The 19,066-nt window shown below is 41.8% G+C and overlaps 1 protein-coding gene across 1 annotated transcript in view; it reads right to left on the reverse strand.

Moving 5' to 3' along the window:
* The window catches only part of DNAH6 (dynein axonemal heavy chain 6), a 315,521-nt gene that overhangs the window by 122,932 nt on the left and 173,523 nt on the right, over positions 1 to 19,066 (reverse strand). The window contains exons 38-41 of the mRNA XM_008254187.4: positions 15,927 to 16,148; positions 15,007 to 15,154; positions 13,045 to 13,202; positions 10,210 to 10,341 (exon numbers count right to left, since the gene is read on the reverse strand). Coding sequence (XP_008252409.2) covers positions 10,210 to 10,341; positions 13,045 to 13,202; positions 15,007 to 15,154; positions 15,927 to 16,148 — 660 coding nt within the window. The remainder of the gene's footprint in view (positions 1 to 10,209; positions 10,342 to 13,044; positions 13,203 to 15,006; positions 15,155 to 15,926; positions 16,149 to 19,066) is intronic.

A 19,066-nucleotide genomic window follows, 5' to 3' on the forward strand; every position in this document is an offset into this window, starting at 1 on the left:
CTCAAATAAATAAAACCTTAAAGTTTTCAGGGGACTATGGGTTGGTATTCTACTGAGAACCTGGCTTATAAAACATGTTTGGCATCTTTGCAAAGCTCCCATTAAGAACATTAACAGAAGATGCAGACAGAATTCTCATAGTTTTGGAGAAAGATGCTTTGGCAAGAGGATATTATTAGTATTTTATGGAGATGATTATGGTTTATCAATTACTGTTATATATTTCAAATTAGAAATTCCATTTAATGACATCAATTTACTTTGTTGTATGCCATTTGGTTTATCCTTGGAATGTATAGTGATACATATTTTGTCACAAACATTTCAAAACAGTAAACACTCAGATGTGTATGTGGTGTGGTTTAAGGAAGAGTCACCCGTAACCCACATATTCCACATCTGTGCAAGCCAAGACCATTCATGAGTGATGTGCTCTCTGTATTTATGCACTGTTTGAGTAACTGGCAATGGATTACCAACACAATAGTGGGACAGACTAGATTAAAACTAATAGGTGATTAAAAATCTATAAATATATAATACATAAGTACTATTTAGATTCATAGGCTTCTTTTATGTAGAAGTAAATAAATATATGTTACACATAACAAATTTAATTTACTGATTTTCCATTTCTTCAGTTCTTGGTTATACCAAGGTTCTTCCTTCTCAATACAAGGACAAAGGACAGGAAAGGTAAACTCTGAAATCTTAGACACTGTTGAAATGGGTTGTGATTAAAAATGAAATTTAAGGGAGGTTCCAAAATGGTGTTACAGCTATAGGACAGTCTGACTTACATGGGGCAAAATTAATGTTTAAGAAGGAGAGTAAATACATTCATAGGATAGAGCCCTGGGGAAACCTCAACAGGGGACCCAGTGCAAGCAATAGAAACATTCCAAACCATTGCCGAGGGAACAAATAAACAGCAGAAAACAATGGCAGCTTGAGTCCCTGGAGGAAGACGCCTGTCCCAGCAAACAAGGCGAGAGGGGATTCCGTGGGAGTCAGAGCCCACGGTACTGCTTTTAAAGTTCCATGCGAACCCCACCCCCCCACTCCACCCACATACTCCTGCTACAGCAGAGACCTGTGATCAGCGGGGGAAGGGTACACAGGCTCCTGCCATTTTTTTTTTTTTTTTGGACATAGGCAGGGAGCTGCCTTACCTCCCGTAAGAGCCCAGCAATAAATAACAGGGGTTGCATCGCACCCAATCAATGAGGGCTACAGCAATTCAGAAGAATTCCTTCTTCCATAGGCCAGTTGCACTGCATCAGTTGCCTGGCAACAGTAGGAGGTGAAGCACTGACTGGGTTTCTCCTACCTGCAGAATACCACTGAGAAGTGTGTGTGGGGGTGCTACAGTGGGTGGGTATTTTACACACCCATGAACCACACACCTAACCAGAGGAAACTCCCTCTCAACCCCCCACCTCGCATACACACTGAAGCTGGTTGGGAAGACCACACACAGACAGCTGCTCTGGGAACACCTGAGGTTCCTTATAAACAGGACTGACTAGGAGAGTGAAGTGGCCCCACTGACAATCCATGACCCAGAGAACTCTGGGAGCTGAATCTGAGAAAACAGTGACTGCATAAGAGGAGACAACGTGCTAGATCCTGGGAAACCACAGAGTGCACTCTCCCAGCTCTTTGGTTACCTATAACAGCTCATAACAGTGGGAATCTTGCTCGTAGGAAAGACTCCACAGATGCTTAATGAAGTGCACATTTCAGAGTACATGAGTGCTGAGCACACTGGGAACTAACACCAGGACATCCATCAGCTCAGAGGAGAGCTAACATGCTCAATGGGGGTCTTACCCTGGATAGTTGCCCCACCCTGGAATACTGAACAGAACACCATGGCTACCTAGCACAAACCTCTTGGCATTCACTGAAAGTGTAGACATCCTGCTAAGCCACAGAGACACAGACCAAAGACAAAAGCCGCCAGAACAAATGCCAAAGAATAAAGGAAAAGATTCAAGAAACAAGAATAAGGAAGTCACTGTGAGCCCTCCAAAGGAACATAACATTTCAGTATTAGAAACTGAGGATGAAGAGATTGAGGAAATGCCAGAAAAGGAATTTAAAAACTAATCGCCGGCGCCACGGCTTACTAGACTAATCCTCTGCCTTGCAGCGCCGGCACACCGGGTTCTAGTCCCAGTCGGGGCGCCGGATTCTGTCCCGGTTGCCCCTCTTCCAGGCCAGCTCTCTGCTGTGGCCCAGGAGTGCAGTGGAGGATGGCCCAGGTGCTTGGGCCCTGCACCCCATGGGAGACCAGGATAAGTACCTGGCTCCTGCCATTGGATCAGTGTGGTGCGCCGGCTGCAGCGCGTCGGCCGCAGCGGCCATTTGAGGGCGAACCAACGGCAAAGGAAGACCTTTCTCTCTGTCTCTCTTTCTCTCACTGTCCACTCTGCCTGTCAAAAAAAAAAAAAAAAAAAACTAATCATAAGATTACTCAGGACCAAATTCATGAACTAAAGAAAACTATAGTTGATATGAAAATTTTCCTCATGAAATTGAGATCTTAAAGAAATCAAAATGAAATACTAGAAATAAAGAATTCAATAGATCAACTAAAAATGCAGTGGAAAGTTGTAACAGAGTTGGTGAGGCAGAAGAGATAATATCTGAACTAGAAGACAGATCTCTGGAAATTTTATAGTCAGAACAGAAACAAGAAGAAATCAGAAAATAAGCACTGTTAGAGATCTACAGGATACCATCAAATGACCCAATACATTGGTCACAGGAGTCCCTGAAGACATGGAAAGAGAAAGGATTAGAAGACATTTTTAGTGAAATAACAGAAAACTTCCTTCCTTAATTTGGAGAAAGAAAAGGACTTTCAAGTACGTGAAACACATGTTATTCCCAATAGACATGACCAGAAAAGATTTTCACCATAATCATTGTAGTAAAACTCTCCATAGTAAAACAAAGATTCTAAAATGTGCATGAGAGAAATGCCAAATTACCTTCAGAGGAACTCCAACTAGACTCAAAGTGAACTTCTCATCAGAAACCCTACAAGCTAGGAGAGAATGGGGAGATACAGTCCAAGTCATAAGAGAAAAAAGCTGTCAACCCAGAATACTATACCCTGCAAAGCTCTCATTTATAAATAAAGGTGAAATAAGGAGCTTCCACAACAAACAGAAATTGAAAGAATTTGTTACTACCCGTCTAGCCTTACAAAAGATGCTTAAGGATGTGCCACACACAGAAACACAGAAATGAGTCATCACTATGAAAGGTGGTAAAGGCAGAAAAACTCCCAGCAAAAGTACAAAAGAAATCCAAAGTGTAAAAAAGGCAATAATAAAGGAAAAATGGCAGGGCAAAATTGTTACTTATCAATAGTCACCCTGAATGTAAATGGCCTCAACTTTCCTGTTAAAAACAGACTAGCTAAATGGGAAAAGAAAACTCAGCTATTTGCTGCCTACAAGAAATACATCTCACTAACAACACTAACAATGAAACTCACAGACTGAGAGTTAAAGGTTGGAAAAAGATAATCCAAGCTAACAGAAACAAAAAAGAGCTGGGGGTAGCCATCCTAATATCAGAAAAAATAGGCTTTAACACAAAAACTGTCAAAAGAGACAAAGAAGGGCACTCTATAATGATCAAGGGATTAATTCAGTAGGAAGAAGTGACTATTATAAATGTTTATGCACATAATTACAGGGTACTTGACTATTTAATAGAAATGTTAATGGATTTAAAGGGAGATATAGACAAAAATACAATAGTAATGTGGGATTTCAATACCCCACTTTCAGCAATGGACAGATCAACCAGACAGACAATTAGCAAGGAAACAGTTAATTGACACTATAGATCAAATGGACCTAACAGAGCTTTCCATACTACAGCCACAGAACACATACTTCTCACCAGTACATGGAACATTCCCTAGGATTGATCACATACTAGGCCATAAAGGAAGTCTCAGCAAATTTTAAAAAATGGAAGTCATACCATGCACTTTCTCTGACCACAATGGAATGAAATTGTTAATCAACAATTCAGGAACCTCCAGAACATATGCAAACACAGGGACACTAACAACATGCTCCTAATGAACAGTGGGTCACTGAAGAAATCAAAAAGCAAAATTAATAAATTCCTGGAAATGAAGATGACAACACAACATATCAAAACTTTTGGGATACAGCAAAAGCAGTGTTAAGAGGAAAGTTTAAAGCTATTAGTGCTACATCAAGAAATTGGAAAGGCAATAAATGAGTTATCAATGCATCTCAAGGGACCTAGAAAAACATCAAACCAAACCCAAAACTAGGAGAAAAGAAGTTACTAAAATTAGAGAACAAAATTGGAACCAATAAAATACAAAAGATCAGCAAAACTAAGGTTTTTTTTTTTTTTTTTGACAGGCAGAGTTAGACAGTGAGAGAGACAGAGAGAAAGATCTTCCTTTCATTGGTTCACCCCCTCAAATGGCCACCACGGCCGGTGTACCGCGCTGAGCTGAAGCCAGGAGCCAGGTGCTTCTTCTTGGTCTCCCATGTGGGTGTAGGGCCCAAGCACTTGGGCCATCCTCCACTGCCTTCTCGGGCCATAGCAGAGAGCTAGACTGGAAGAGGTGCAATCGAGACAGAATCGGTGCCCTTACTGGGACTAGAACCTGGGGTGCCGGTGCCGCAGGTGGAAGATTAACCTAGTGAGCCATGGCACTGGCTGAGTTTTTTTTTTTTTAAAGTAAACAAAATTGATACACCACTGGGCCAACTAACCAAGAAAGGAGGGAGAAGACCCAAATTACCAAAATTAGAGATGATAAAGGAAATGTAATAGAACCCACAGAAATAGAAAGAATCAGAAATTACTACTAAGAGCTGTATGCCAAAAAACAGGAAAGCTAGAAGAAATGGAGAGATTCCTGGACACACATGGCCTACCGCAAAGGTGCCATGAAGACACAGAAAACCTGAACAGACCAACATTTGAATCAGTAATCAGTAATAAAGACCCTCCCAGTAAAGAAAAGCCCAGTACCAGATGGCTTCACTGGTGAATTCTACCAGACATTTAAAGAAGAACTCCAATTTTTCTCAAGCTAGTCAAAACAATTGAAATGGAGGGAATACTCCCAATTGTTTTCTATGAAGCCAGCATCACTTTAATTTCTAAATCTGAAAGAGATACAACAGAGAAAGAGAACTACATCCCTGATGAACTTAGATGCAAAAATCTTCAACAAAATACTTGTCAACTGAATCCAACAGCACACCAAAAAGACCATTCACCCAAAGTGGGATTTATCCTTGGTATGCAGGGATGGTTCAACCATTTCAAAATCAATTAATCAATGTGATACATCATATTAATAAATTGAAGAACAAAAAACATATGATTATCTCAATAGAGAAAAACTATTTGACAAACTACAACACCCTTTCATGATAAAAACTCTAAGCAAATTGGGAATAGAAGGAACATTCCTCAACACAATCAAGGCAATTAATGACAAACCAGAATCCTTTTGAATGAGGAAAAGCTGGAAGCATTCCCACTGAGATTCAGAGCCAGGCAAGGATGCCTACTCTCACCATAGCTATTCCATATAGTCCTGGAAGTTTTAGAGCCATTAGGAAAGAAAAAGGAATCAAAGGGATACAAATTGGGAAGGAGGAAATCAATCTATCCCTATTTGCAGATGGCATGATTCTATATATAAGGTATCAAAAAGATTCCACTAAGAGACTATCAGAACTCATAGAAGAGTTTGGGAAAGCAGGATATAAAATTGAACCACAAAAATCAACAGCCTTTGTATACACAGCCAATGCCACAGCTGAGAACTTCTAAGATCAATACCATTGACAATAGCTACCAAAAAATATCAAATACCTTGGAATAAATTTAACCAAGGATGTAAAAAATTTCTATGATGAGAACAACAAAACATTAAAGAAAGAAATAAAAGATACAAAAAAAGGAAAACATTTTCCATGTTCATGGATTGGAAGAATATCATCAAAATGTTCATACTACCAAAAGCAATTTACAGATTCAATTTGATAAACAAAAATACCAAACATTCTTTTAAGATCTAGAAAAAATTATGCCAAAATTCATACGCTAAAGTCCACTGAAAATGGACTAAAGAACTACATGGACTAAAGACCTGACACCTTCAAATTATTAGAATGCATTGGGGAAACACTTCAAGACATCAGCACAGACGTAGTTCTTAGAAAAGACCCCAAAGGCACAGGCAATTGAAGCCAAAATCTATAAATGGGATTATATCAAATTGAGAAACTTCTGCACTGCAAAAGAAACACTCAGCAAAGTGAAGAGACAACCAACAGAGTGGGAGAAAATATTTGCAAACTACACAACTGATAAAAGATTAGTAATCAGAATATATAGTGATCAAGAAGCTCAACAACAAAACAAACAACTCAGTTAAGAGATAGGCCAAGGACTAAGACGTTTTTCAAAAGACTGAATCCAAATGGCCAACAGATACATGAAAAAATGCACAGGGTTGCTAGCAGTAAGATAAATGCAAATCAAAACCACAGTGAGGTTTCACCTCACCCCCATTAGAATGGTTCTCATAAGGAATCAATGAACAACAATTGCTGAAGGGGCCGGCACTGTGGTATAGTGGGTAAAGCTGCTGCCTACAGTGCCGGCATCCCATATGGGTGCTAGTTTGAGTCGTGGCTGCTCCACTTCCAATCCAGCTCTCTGCTATGGCCTGGGAAAGCAGAAGATGGCCTAAGTCTTTGGGCCCATGCACCTGTGTGGGAAGACCTGGAGAAAGCTCCTGCCTTCAGTTTGGCACAGCTCTGGCTGTTGCAGCCAATTTGGGAGTCAGCCAGTGGATGGAAGATCTCTCTCTGCCCTTTCCTTCTCTCTCTAAGTCTTTGGGCCCATGCACCTGTGTGGGAAGACCTGGAGAAAGCTCCTGCCTTCAGTTTGGCACAGCTCTGGCTGTTGCAGCCAATTTGGGAGTCAGCCAGTGGATGGAAGATCTCTCTCTGCCCTTTCCTTCTCTCTCTGTGTAACTCTGACTTTCAAATAAATAAAATCTTAAAAACAGTTGCTGGAGAAGATGTGGGGAAAAAGATACCCTTACCTACTGTTGCTGGGATTGTAAGCTGGTAAAGCCACTATGGAAGACAGTGTGGAGATACCTCAGAAATCTGAAATATAGATCTACCATATGCCCCAGCCATTGCACTCCTGGGAATTTACCCAAGGGAAATGAAATCAGCATATGAAAGAGCTATCTGTACTTCCATGTTTATCATAGCTCAATACCCAATAGCAAAGAGACGGAATCAGGCTAGTGCCGTGGCTCACTAGGCTAATCCTCTGCCTGCAGTGCCGGCACCCCAGGTTCTAGTCCTGGTTGGGGTGCTGGATCCTGTCCCAGTTGCTCCTCTTCCAGTACAGCTCTCTGCTGTGGCCTGGGAAGGCAGTGGAGGCTGGCCCAAGTGCTTGGGTCCTGCACCCACATGGGAGACCAGGAGGAAGCACCTGGCTCCTGGCTTTAGAACAGCACAGTGCACCAGCTGTAGCAGCCATTTGGGGGGTGAACCAAGAGAAAGGAAGGCCTTTCTCTCTGTCTAGCTCTGCCTGTCAAAAAAAAAAAAAAAAAAAAAAAAAAAAAAAAAAAAAAAAAAACAGAGATGGAATCAACCCAAATGCCTGTCAACTAAAGACTGGATAAAGAAATTGTGAGAATATGTACACCACAGAATACCACACAACAGTTAAAAAATGAAATCCAGTCATTTGCAACAAAATGAATGAAGCTGGAAAACATACATAATGAAATAAGCCAGTCTCAAAAGGAACAAATTCTATATGTTCTCCCTGACCTGTGATAATTAATAGAGCACCTAAAAGGCAATCTGTAGAAGTGAAATTGACACTTTGAGAACCCATGACACTGAACTGCCCATGCCTTGACTGTTGAGGAAGGTTTGTTTTTTGTATTTTGTATATTTTTCCTTTTATTTTATTTGCCATTTTTTCTTTCATATTAATCATTGAACTCTTTATTTAACATAGAGTGAACCATATGTGTATAAATTAATTGAAAATAAATCAGTTATAAATAAGAGAGGGAAGGGGTGCGGAGTGTGGGTGGGAGGTTGGGCACAGACGGAAGAACCATTGGGACCCTAAAGATGCAATTGTGAGATCTATGAAGTTTGTAACTGTAAAGCAATATAGTTCTGCATACATTCCTATGGACTTAACTCCAAGAGTACAGCTTAAAAATTTGCCATGGGATCCCAAATCCCTTTAAGCTGGTTAGTAAAAACAACATTTTAAGTGTTAGAGATCATACGGATAGAAGTATCAAAATGATCCTATAGATAGGCTCAAGTGTTGAAGCAATCATATAAATAGGAAAAGTGTTTGATAATAATAAAATTGAAAAGGAGGGACGGCTCCAACATGGGAAGCAGTCAATACAGCATATTCTCTAATTAGGCATTTATTTACAGGAGCTAAGCTACACTGTTTCATATCAGAGAGTATTCTCCCAAAGTTTTCCAAAATGTGGCCCTTTTTATATATCATCTTCACATTACTCCTAAAGAGCTTATCAAAATCAATTCAGATTTATTTAAAACAATTTTCCATGGGTGTAAGCAATTTCAATTTGAACAGAAAATCCCTTTGCACATACTATGGTTGTGGACGTGCTGACTCTGCCCCTTTTTTTTTAACTTTTATTTAATGAATATAAATTTCCAAAGTACAGCTTATGGATTACAATGGCTTCCCCCCCCCATAACTTCCCTCCCACCTGCAACCCTCCTCTTTCCCTCTCCCTCCCCACTTCCATTCACATCAAGATTCATTTTCAATTTTCTTTATATACAGAAGATCAGTTTAGCATATATTAAGTAAAGATTTCAACAGTTTGCACCCACACAGAAACACAAAGTGAAAAATACTGTTTGAGTACTAGTTATAGCATTAAATCACAATGTACAGCACATTAAGGACAGAGAGCCTACATGAGGAGTAAGTGCACAGTGACTCCTGTTGTTGACTTAACAAATTGACACTCTTGTTTCTGGTGTCAGTAATCACCCTAGGCTCTTGTCATGAGTTGCCAAGGCTATGGAAGCCTTTTGAGTTCACCAACTCTGATCTTACTTAGATAAGGCCATAGTCAAAGTGGAAGTTCTCTCCTCCCTTCAGAGAAAGGTACCTCCTTCTTTGATGACCCATTCTTTCCACTGGGATCTCACTCGCGGAGATCTTTCATTTAGGGTTTTTTTTTTTTTCCAGAGTGTCTTGGCTTTCCATGCCTGAAATAGTCTCATGGGCTTTTCAGCCGGATCTGCATGCCTTAAGGGCTGATTCTGAGGCCAGAGTGCTGTTTAGGACATCTGCAATTCTATGAGTCTGCTGTGTATCCTGCTTCCCATGTTGGATCATTCTCTCCCTTTTTGATTCTATCAGCTAGTATTTGCAGACACTATTCTTGTTTACGTGATCCCTTTGGCTCTTAGTCCTATCATTATGATCAATTGTGAACATAAATTGATCACTGGGACTAGTGAGATGGCATTGGTACATGCCACCTTGATGGGATTGAATTGGAATCCCCTGGTATGTTTCTAACTCTACCATTTGAGGGAAGTCAGCTTGAGCATGTCCCGAATTGCACATCTCTTCCCTCTCTTACTCCCACTCTTATATTTAACAGTGATCACTTTCAGTTAAGTTTCAGCACTTAAGAAGAATTGTGTATTGATTACAGTATTCAACCAAAAGTTTCTCTTCTGTACTAGGACCTCTGTTGGAAGAGGCCGACAAAGGTGAACTTGGAAGCCCAGTTAATTCCCCCATCACTGTGTGCTTGCAGACAAAGTCAGCTCTTCAGACTTGTCATCTAGTCTCATTCTACCTGTGCTATTTACCATTTCCTACCCCTGAAATTGCATTCATACAAGTACTTTCTGTTCCCTGGACTTTGTCACTGTCATGTCTGAGAGCACACACGCAGGAGGAAGTGATGGCGTTACCCACCACCACTCTCTGGGTGCCCATGCTGAGCTGTGTGTCACTCAAGGAGGGATGAATGGGATGCCTGGCAACACTCTTGATTGTAGGAACCCTGGAACTAATACTTTTCCTCCCCTGCCCCTGGTCTATGTGCGAGTCCATCCTCACCTGGAAGATCTGTTTCAGACTGTGCTCCGAGGGCATTGGGAGGCACAGCATGCTGAAGTGCCGGATGAAGCGGGGCGTCACGGGGTTACGTCCACCACCTGGAGGAGCACATGCTGCTGTGATGGTTACATCCTGTGTGGGAGAAATCCACTCAGGTCATCCGGTCAAGAGAGATGTGATCTGCCCACCCTTACAGCAGGACTCACAGCCAACATGTTTTGAGCCCCTACCATATGCCAGCATTGCCAGTTTTGCACACATCATTCAATGCTTAATCCTTACAACACTCCAGCAGACCACCATTACCTCCATTTCATAGATAAAAAAAAATTCAAGGCCCTTTATGGTTAAGTAAGTTGCTCAAGGCCACTCAGCTGATTCACTTACATTGTTGCAAAACTTCAATCTTCAATACTTTGCATCTGGATTAAAATATATTCACTATTTAAACAAATACTAAGTATAGTTAATTCTCATTATTTGTGGTAGTTACATTCTATAAAGTAGGCTGGGATGCCAAATGTCAAATACTGAGCTTGTTTTCCCATGGAAATTATAAGATTAACTTCCTTTGAATCTCTGGTCATATTTTTATCAAATGATCAACAAACCTTGTTTCTGAGTATGTGTCTGTTTAAAGATATCTTACTTTATATGTTGGTTTATTTACATTGAACTTATACCTAAATGAAGCTTCTAACACTCTACATATTTTCTCCAGCCTTTTTGAGCTTAGGAACATGATATTTGGCACTGCACTTGGGGTCATTTTACACAATGGTATCACCAAAAACAGCAAGAAAATGTGGTACTACATAGACAATGAACAGGGCACCATTTGTAGCCTGACAGCTGAAACAGAAAGGCAGAATGTTGTGTGACTTCAGCCGTGAGCTGGGTGACTAGAACTTTTTGCTACTCTGGCCACATCTGCAAATGACCAAGAAGGGCTTCAGTTAGTAAAATTTGTGGTTGCAAATAAATTTTTTTGAGTAGGTGAATTGGCAAACACAGAATGCGCAGACAGTGAGGTTCTACACCCAAAAATTGCATCATTGTGCTGGGCTCTCCTGGGTATAAAGTCAAGAGCAAAGGCAACCTTTTCCGTCTTCATGGAGATTTAGGCCAATTCATTAAGTCAGTTTTTAAAACTACATACATACACATTTTGGTAAAATTCTTTAAAGGGAAGGGACGTACTGTGGCGCTTTGAAGGGGAAGCTCACTTGGTGTATGGGTTCAGAAGAGGTCCCACCAAGGAAGCGATGCCTGAAGTGGAGATCCTCAGGCAGGGTGAAGAAAGTGGTGCATGCCAGGCAAAGGGTAAATGGTGAGTGTAAACTCCAATTATTTTTTCTTATAAGCAAAATTAAACTCACGCCAGACGTGTCCCCCAGTTCTTATCTAGGATGATGGTTTCTTTTTTTTAAATATTTTATTTGAGGGATAGAGTTACAAACAGAAGGAGAGACAGAAAAAGGTCTTCTATGCACTGGTTCACTCCCCAAATGGGTGCAGTGGCCAGATCTGTGCTGATCTGAAGCCAGGAGCCAGGAGCCGGGAGCTTCTTCCAGGTCTCCCAGGTGGGTGCAGTGGCCCTAGCATGCGGGCCATCTTCTACTGCTTTCCTAGGCCATCAGCAGTGAGCTAGAATGGAAATGGGGTAGCCGGGACTTGAACTGGTGCCCATATGGGATGCCAGTGTGGCAGGCTGGGCTTTAACCTACTGCGCCACAGCGCTGGTCCCAAGGATGGTGGTTGCTGTTCTCCAGAATACAAATGGAGCAATCAATCCAGGTTCTACCCTCTCCATTTGAGCCCATACCCCACGAATTCTACTGATCTGCCTCCTAAACCCTGCTGGTCCCTCACATCACCACACTGCGGCTGCAACCCTTGTCTCCTCTCCCCTTGGAGGCTGGGGTTTCTCATCTTGCCTCCTGTCTAGCCCTTCCGTTTGTTGCAGTCAAGGGGATCTTTCCATACCACTTCCTTCATGGGCTCCCCATCACTGGCAGGAAAAGTCCATGCTCCTCATCATGGGGCCACGACCCTCTGGGATGTGACCCCGCTTTGGTAGTCACAATGCACATCACCATGGTATCTCACATGCTTTGCTTCCGAGACACAAGACGTGCCCTTTTCTTGCTCTGATGTGTTCTCCCTTCGTAACCTGGCTCCAGGATCTCCTCCGGGAGGCCCTTCCCATTTCCAATCCAGCACCACCACTGCTGCTCTGTCTCACCCCATGCATCACCCTGCATTGTAAATATCTGCCCTCTGAAGCCGAGCTCTGCGGGAGGCAGGGACTGTTTCACTCGTCCATGAAATTCCTGAGGCAAGCAAGGCAAGAATACATTACAGATCAAAGGCACTGCATTACCTCCAAGAAACACGGAGGCCACACGTGAGGAGCGGAACAGTGTCCCCTACTCCCAAATCATACATTCAAGTCCTTATCCCTGCTATCTCAGAATGGGACTCTATCTTTTTATAGGGGATATATAGAGGTAATTAAGCTAAAATGTGGTCACTAGGGTGGGTCCTTATCCAAAGACTGGTGTTGAGGACACAGACAAGAGGGAAGCCCACATAAAGACAAGGGGTGAAGATGGCCATCAACAAGCCAAAGAGAAAAGACTCAGAATGCAACAAACTTGCCCACATTTTAGTGTTGAATTTCTAGCCTTGGTAATTATGAGAAAATTGATTTCTATAATTCAAGCCACCCAATCTGTAATATTTTGCTATGGTAATCCTAGAAAGTTAATATATAATATTTCCTAATTATTTAAATTTAAATACAACAAATAGTAGTTTAAAACCTAAAGTCACCTGTATGTCTTTCCAAAAGAGTTTGTTCCTGTCATAAAATCCGCCGAAGTCTTGATACTGCCGTAGCAGTTCAATGGGAGGCTGAGAGCCATAGCGATCCAGTCTGGGCATATTTAAGTCATCGACAAAAATCACAACACGTTTATTTCCAGGTGCTCCTGGGGAAATAGCATGAGTTTAATTTAAGAATCAGGCTTTTCCCTTAGAAAAACTCAAGGCAAGGCTTAGGGATGGCTTTTGATTCAATGACCCATTGTTAACCATAGTGAGCTCAGATCTGTTGTAAGGAAGGCCCAGTGGAGTTCTGCCCTGGGAAGTCCAGACCTCCCTCCAGCCTCATCCAGGTTCCTGGAGGTAGATGAAGACCTGGCCAGGCTAGGATGTCCACAGTGTCCTCACAGATGGCCCCTCACCCTCACTCTCAGAGCATATGATGGTGGCAACTCCCAGCAAGGTCTGGATCTTTTCTAATCCCAGCAGCATGGCCTGGGCATGGGTGAAGAAGGACATTTTATTTTCAAAAAAGAAACCAGAGTGGAATGCCAAACGTTTCCTTCCATAAATAATCCCTTACTATCCTGACAGGGAAAACAAGGTTAGATATCCAAAAGCATTCTGATCACACCCAAGGGAGATCTAGGATGATGGAGCTGTTCATGCTGTATTTAATGTAATAAAAATCAAAGCACCCATTCATCTTGGGAAGAATGAACTGTAGCAGAGGAAAGCAAGCAACGCAAGCAGAGGAGGCGACTCCACCCACTCTAGCATCCAGAATTAGAGAACGGATGGGCAAATAGACATATCCCTGTGGCTACAATTAATGATGGAAGGAGATTCCTTATAACTGAGGAAAACTCAGTACTCCATCTTCTGGACCTTGGAAGCCAAGTAACAAGACATACGTGGGAAATGGATCTAAGAGAATTATTCATAAAGATCAGCAGCACCCAGCAAGGAACAGATTTGCATCTGTTGCCCGAGTCTACTTTAGCAGAAGGGGAGCTGGGAGATGGGTCAGTGAAACAGCTGGCAATCCCACTATTTGGCAAGACAGGGTCTATGGATGAGTGTGTGGATGGCAGCTGGGCTGGAGTGTTTGCTGGGTGTCCACCCAGAGGGCTGAGGGCTGGGTAAAAGGACTCCAGTCGTAAGGGGGTGCAGCGAGATGGGACTCAGTGGGGGCTGAGAACCTGATTTCTAACCCAGAGAGCCTTCCCATGGGGAGGCCAGTGCCTCACCTGCAATAACTGTGTGGAGCCCCTCAGAATTGCATTCCTGAAAACATGACCAGCACCTTCACAGAGGCCATCCACGGAGAGGCCATCTCACTGCCAGCCAGGGGGAGACACTTGTCCTTTCCTCACCACCTCCCCCAATCCCAACTCACCAGAATCACCAACAGTGGGAGTGGGGAGCAGTAAAGAGCGCCCATGCCTCTCCTCATCACTAGTACCTGGAGCCACAACCCTGGCTATGGCACAGGAGAGGAGCAACTTTGAATTACGTTTGAGATTGAAATTTTGCATTGGTCCAGACTCAAAAATGTCTGAACGTGACCTGGAATTTAAGTTATTTATCCTAGAAGTTAATAAGGAAGGATGGACAAGAGTGATACCACACAACTGGGTTGAACAGTTCTAGGCTGGTTCCCCATGGAGTTCAGAGACCTGAACGTGCAAGATATAAAGAGGGTGGTCTGTCTTAAATGGGAGGAAATCAGTGCAAGGGTGAAGAGCCTGGAGAGGCAGAGGTTGAAGATGTTCTGAGTCAAAGATGAGGGCAACGGAAATGAGATCACACGCTGAGAGATCCAGCATAGGAAAGAGTCACCTTTACAAAGTAAGCGCAGAACATAAATTAAACAGAGAAAATACCCAGTTGTCATGACAAGCACTGATTGTATGACACATTAGTTTTATGAATAATTTGTGTGCGACCAACTGAAAGGATAATTCTTACCTAGGACGTTTTTTCTTTTCCTTTCCAGTTTCGACTCAATGATCTCTTGTGTCCTTGCAGATGACGTTTGGGCAGAAAAATTGAGATAAACAGGGACATATCCAGCCGATTCTTGTATTCTATTCAGCAATCCTTTTGCAATAACAGACTTTAAATAAAAAGTTAATTAAATTCACATTTAATATCTTTTGGTTGCCTATATCAGTTATAATTGAGTACAAGTAGTAGGATAACAAGAGAGCTTAAAGTCAGATAGAAATGTGTACTTTGCTTTTACTAGATACCCACTTAATTATATATATCAGAACCAAAGAAATGTTCTTATCAACTCTACCTCAGCAGAAGGTTTTATTTTAGTTTTTCTAAATTCCATCTTGGTTACTATCCAAGCCAATTTGATAGGAGTAGTCACAAAAGATCCACATTTGTTTTAGAAATATTTTAGGGGGAAACAGTGAACCCATTTGGGTAGACAAAGCCAAGAAGCCCAAACGGTCCTCTGACTTCCTGCCTCCCCCAAACAGCATGATGATACCAGTGCTGTGTCAGCTAGAAGTAAATCAGCAGATGGGACAAGTTCATCTTTATCAGTGATCTTTTAGGGACACAAACTGCTCTGGCCAGTTCCCACATAACCAGTGAAGTGGTAGTCTCAGAAATACCAATGGGATACAACACAAAAGCCCCTGTACATAAACACTGGTATGCAGGAATTTCTGGTTTATGTAATATCAACCTAAGGATCTATTCACAAACCACCAAGCCTTGGAGTAATTCCCAGGGTTGACATAGAGTCACCATAGTTACTTTCTTCCTAAGACAGGCATAAAAATTTCCTGAGAAATACTTTATCATTTCTGGTGCTGCCTCCCATCCCTATGTTTTTGGATAGTACTTCTTGTCTGACATAGGTTTCCCACCTTGCCAACTCCAGTTAAGCCAGTGAACAACACTGAATGTTTGACAGCCAGTAGCTTCTCCATCAGATACCCGTAGCGCACTGTGTCAGTCGTGGGGACAAGCATCTCAAAAAATGGGACATCTCGGCTGTACTTGAAGGTAGGTATGATTCTTTCCCAGGGATCCAGCCTTTTGGTGTCAAAGTCCATGTGAATGCTCCACAGATCCCCAGAGCTGGGAAGCTAAAGCACACAATTAAAGCCGGCTTTCAATAGGCAGTAGATCATATTGACACATGGTAGGAGACACAGTCTCACAGAAACAAGGGTGATCAAAGAAGATAAATGGATTTGGATTTCTTTTTCTATAGAGACCATTTCTTTAAACATAATTATGCAATACAATGAATGAAAAAAATCTGATATGGTTATATTAAAATCCTGTGTTGGAATTGTAAAGCACTTTCAATTCAATTTAGCATTGAGAGGTTTATTCCATGTCACAACCTGTACTTGGTGCTGGGGAAAAGTGCTAAAGGAGGTTCAGTCTGTCTTCAATGATCTTATAATCCATATGAGGAACTCAAGAACTTCAGGTAGTAGCCATGGGGAATGAAGGGATCCAAGGGAGTTGTTTATTACAGTCACAAAGGAGAGAAGGCTCATTTCTTTTTCAAAATTTGAGGGGTGGAGGTGGGAACAGAGTGAGAGTGAACAAAAGAACCTATCTACTGTTTCACTCCTCAAATGCCTGCAATGCCAGGAACCAGGAGCATAATTCTAGGTCTCATGTGAGAGGCAGGGACCTACTCACTTGAGCCATCATGGGTGCCTCCTAGAGTCTGCATTGTCAGGAAGCTGGAGTCAGGAGCTGGAGCTGGGGGTTGATCCTGAACAGTCTGATGTGAGATGCAGGCATCTTAACCATTAGGCTAAAACCCATTCCTATCCTATTTGAAAAATCCTCTTGAGGTCCCGTGTAACATCTTTTGTCAGGTTTTAAGAGCCATCTCCTGCTGCCCTCTGATGATCCCACATGACTTGCATGGAACTGGTGGGTGTGTCTGTCTTAACAGCCCAGTTGTCTTGAGTCTGGTCTTAATGCCACAAGCACCTGAAGGATCCAGTAGGGTCTCACGTTTACTGAAAATCCTAATCTAAAGGTCAGATTCTTAAAGAAAAATTAAGCTACCAAAAGAAAAAGGATTCTCTAAGTTTTTAAAATTAGATTAAGAGTATTACAAAGATTTCTCATGTGTCCTTTTTCCAGAATTATCAATTGTTACATTTTGCAGTATTTCCTTTATTACCATCTTTCTCCAGCTCTGTGAGAGGCAATTGTACAAATGATTCCACCTTACTTTAAGTAGCTGAGTGTATATTTTCTAAGAACATGTTCATACATAACCATGGTAAAAATAACCAAAATCAGGATATTAAACACTGATATTACTATGTTTTCTATTCTTTCTTCAAGTATTGCCAATTTTTCCAGTAACTATACTTTTTTTTCCAAGTCCAAGTCTGTATTATACTTAGTTCTATGTCATTAGTCTCTTTTCATCTAGAAAAGCTCCTCAGCTTTTGTGTCTCATGAAAGGACATATTTGAGCCAGTTTATTTTAGAAAATATTGATCAGTTTGGGTTTTTCAGGTGTATTCTCAGGATTATAGTCTGGGTATGTATTTTTGAATAGAAATCACAAAGACAAGAATGTAGCCTTCACAGTGTCCCAGTTCAGGAGGAAGACTTGACACTAACAAAGTTAAATTAATCAAGTAATTAAAAGTTAACATCTGCACAGTTTCTATTAAAGCTACTATTTTTGGGGGTTGGCACTGTGGCACAGTGGGTTGAAGCCCTGGCCTGCAGCGCTGGAATCACACATGGGTGCTGGTTTGAGTATTGGCTGCTCCACTTCCGATCCAGCTCCTTGCTAATGAGCCTGGGAAAGCAGTGGAGGATGGCTCAAATCCTTAGGTCCTTGCACCCACATGAGACCCAGAAGCAGCCCCTAGCTCCTGGCTTTGGATTGGCTCAGCTTTGACTGTTGCAGCCATTTGGGGAGAGAACCAGTGGATGGAAGACACTTGTCTCTAATCATGTCTTTCAAATAAATCTTAAGAAGATTTTTGTCTTTGAGCATATTAATTTGTGGAAATACTTTCAAACTATGTAAATATTGTTTCACACTATGTAAATATTCAAATTATGTAAATAAAATTTCACCTACTGGTTTTAGTATCCATTGATGATTCCTGAATAAATCAATATTATGATAATGGTATAATATAATGACTTCCTAATTCTATCCATGACTCCTGCTACACCAATTAGTTGGGATTGGTCTTAAGGAAGAGCTTTTACTTCTCCTTCACATACTTTTTTTTGACAGGAAGATTTAGACAGAGAGAGAGACAGAGAGAAAGTCTTCCTTTCCATTGGTTCACCCGAAATGGGCGCTATGGCTGTCACACTGCGCCGATCCGAAGCCAGGAGCCAGGTGCTTCCTCCTGGTCTCCCATGCAGGTGCAGGGCCCAAGCACTTAGGCTGTCCTCCACTGCCTTCCCTGGCCACAGCAGAGAGCTGGACTGGAAGAGGAGCAACTGGGACAGAATCTGGCGCCTCAACCGGGGCTAGAACCCGGGGTGCCAGCGCCGCAGGTGGAGGATTAGCCTAGTGAGCCGCAGCGCTGGCCTCCTTTACATACTTATTTAGACATATACGATTTTGTTAAAAGTTGGTAAGTGCACACTATTATTTTATTCAGAGATAAAATTTTAGACAGTCATCATTTATTTTTATGCTCTGATATACCCAGTTTTGACCAGTGGAGTCCCTCCAAGCTGGCTCCTGAGTTCTGACATGTCCCATCATTCTCCGTATTCTTCTTTATTATTCAGCATTAGAAGATCCAGGCTCATTTTGTACATTCCCAGTATGTATACCAGTCTTGGAATCAACTCTTTCACTAAGGATTCCCGATTCCCATTAGCAGAGCAAACGATATAGGAATTTGGATGCTGGTTATGCTCCTTGTGCTACTGAGGTGTCACTGTGTCTAATTTCTCTTAGCAGAGAATTAAGGATTTGTGTATGTATGAATATACATAGACACATGTAACATACACACAGAGGCTCCTTGATGAATGAGAGGTT

Source organism: Oryctolagus cuniculus, chromosome 2, assembly GCF_964237555.1.
Source record: "Oryctolagus cuniculus chromosome 2, mOryCun1.1, whole genome shotgun sequence".
Taxonomy (NCBI): domain Eukaryota; kingdom Metazoa; phylum Chordata; class Mammalia; order Lagomorpha; family Leporidae; genus Oryctolagus; species Oryctolagus cuniculus.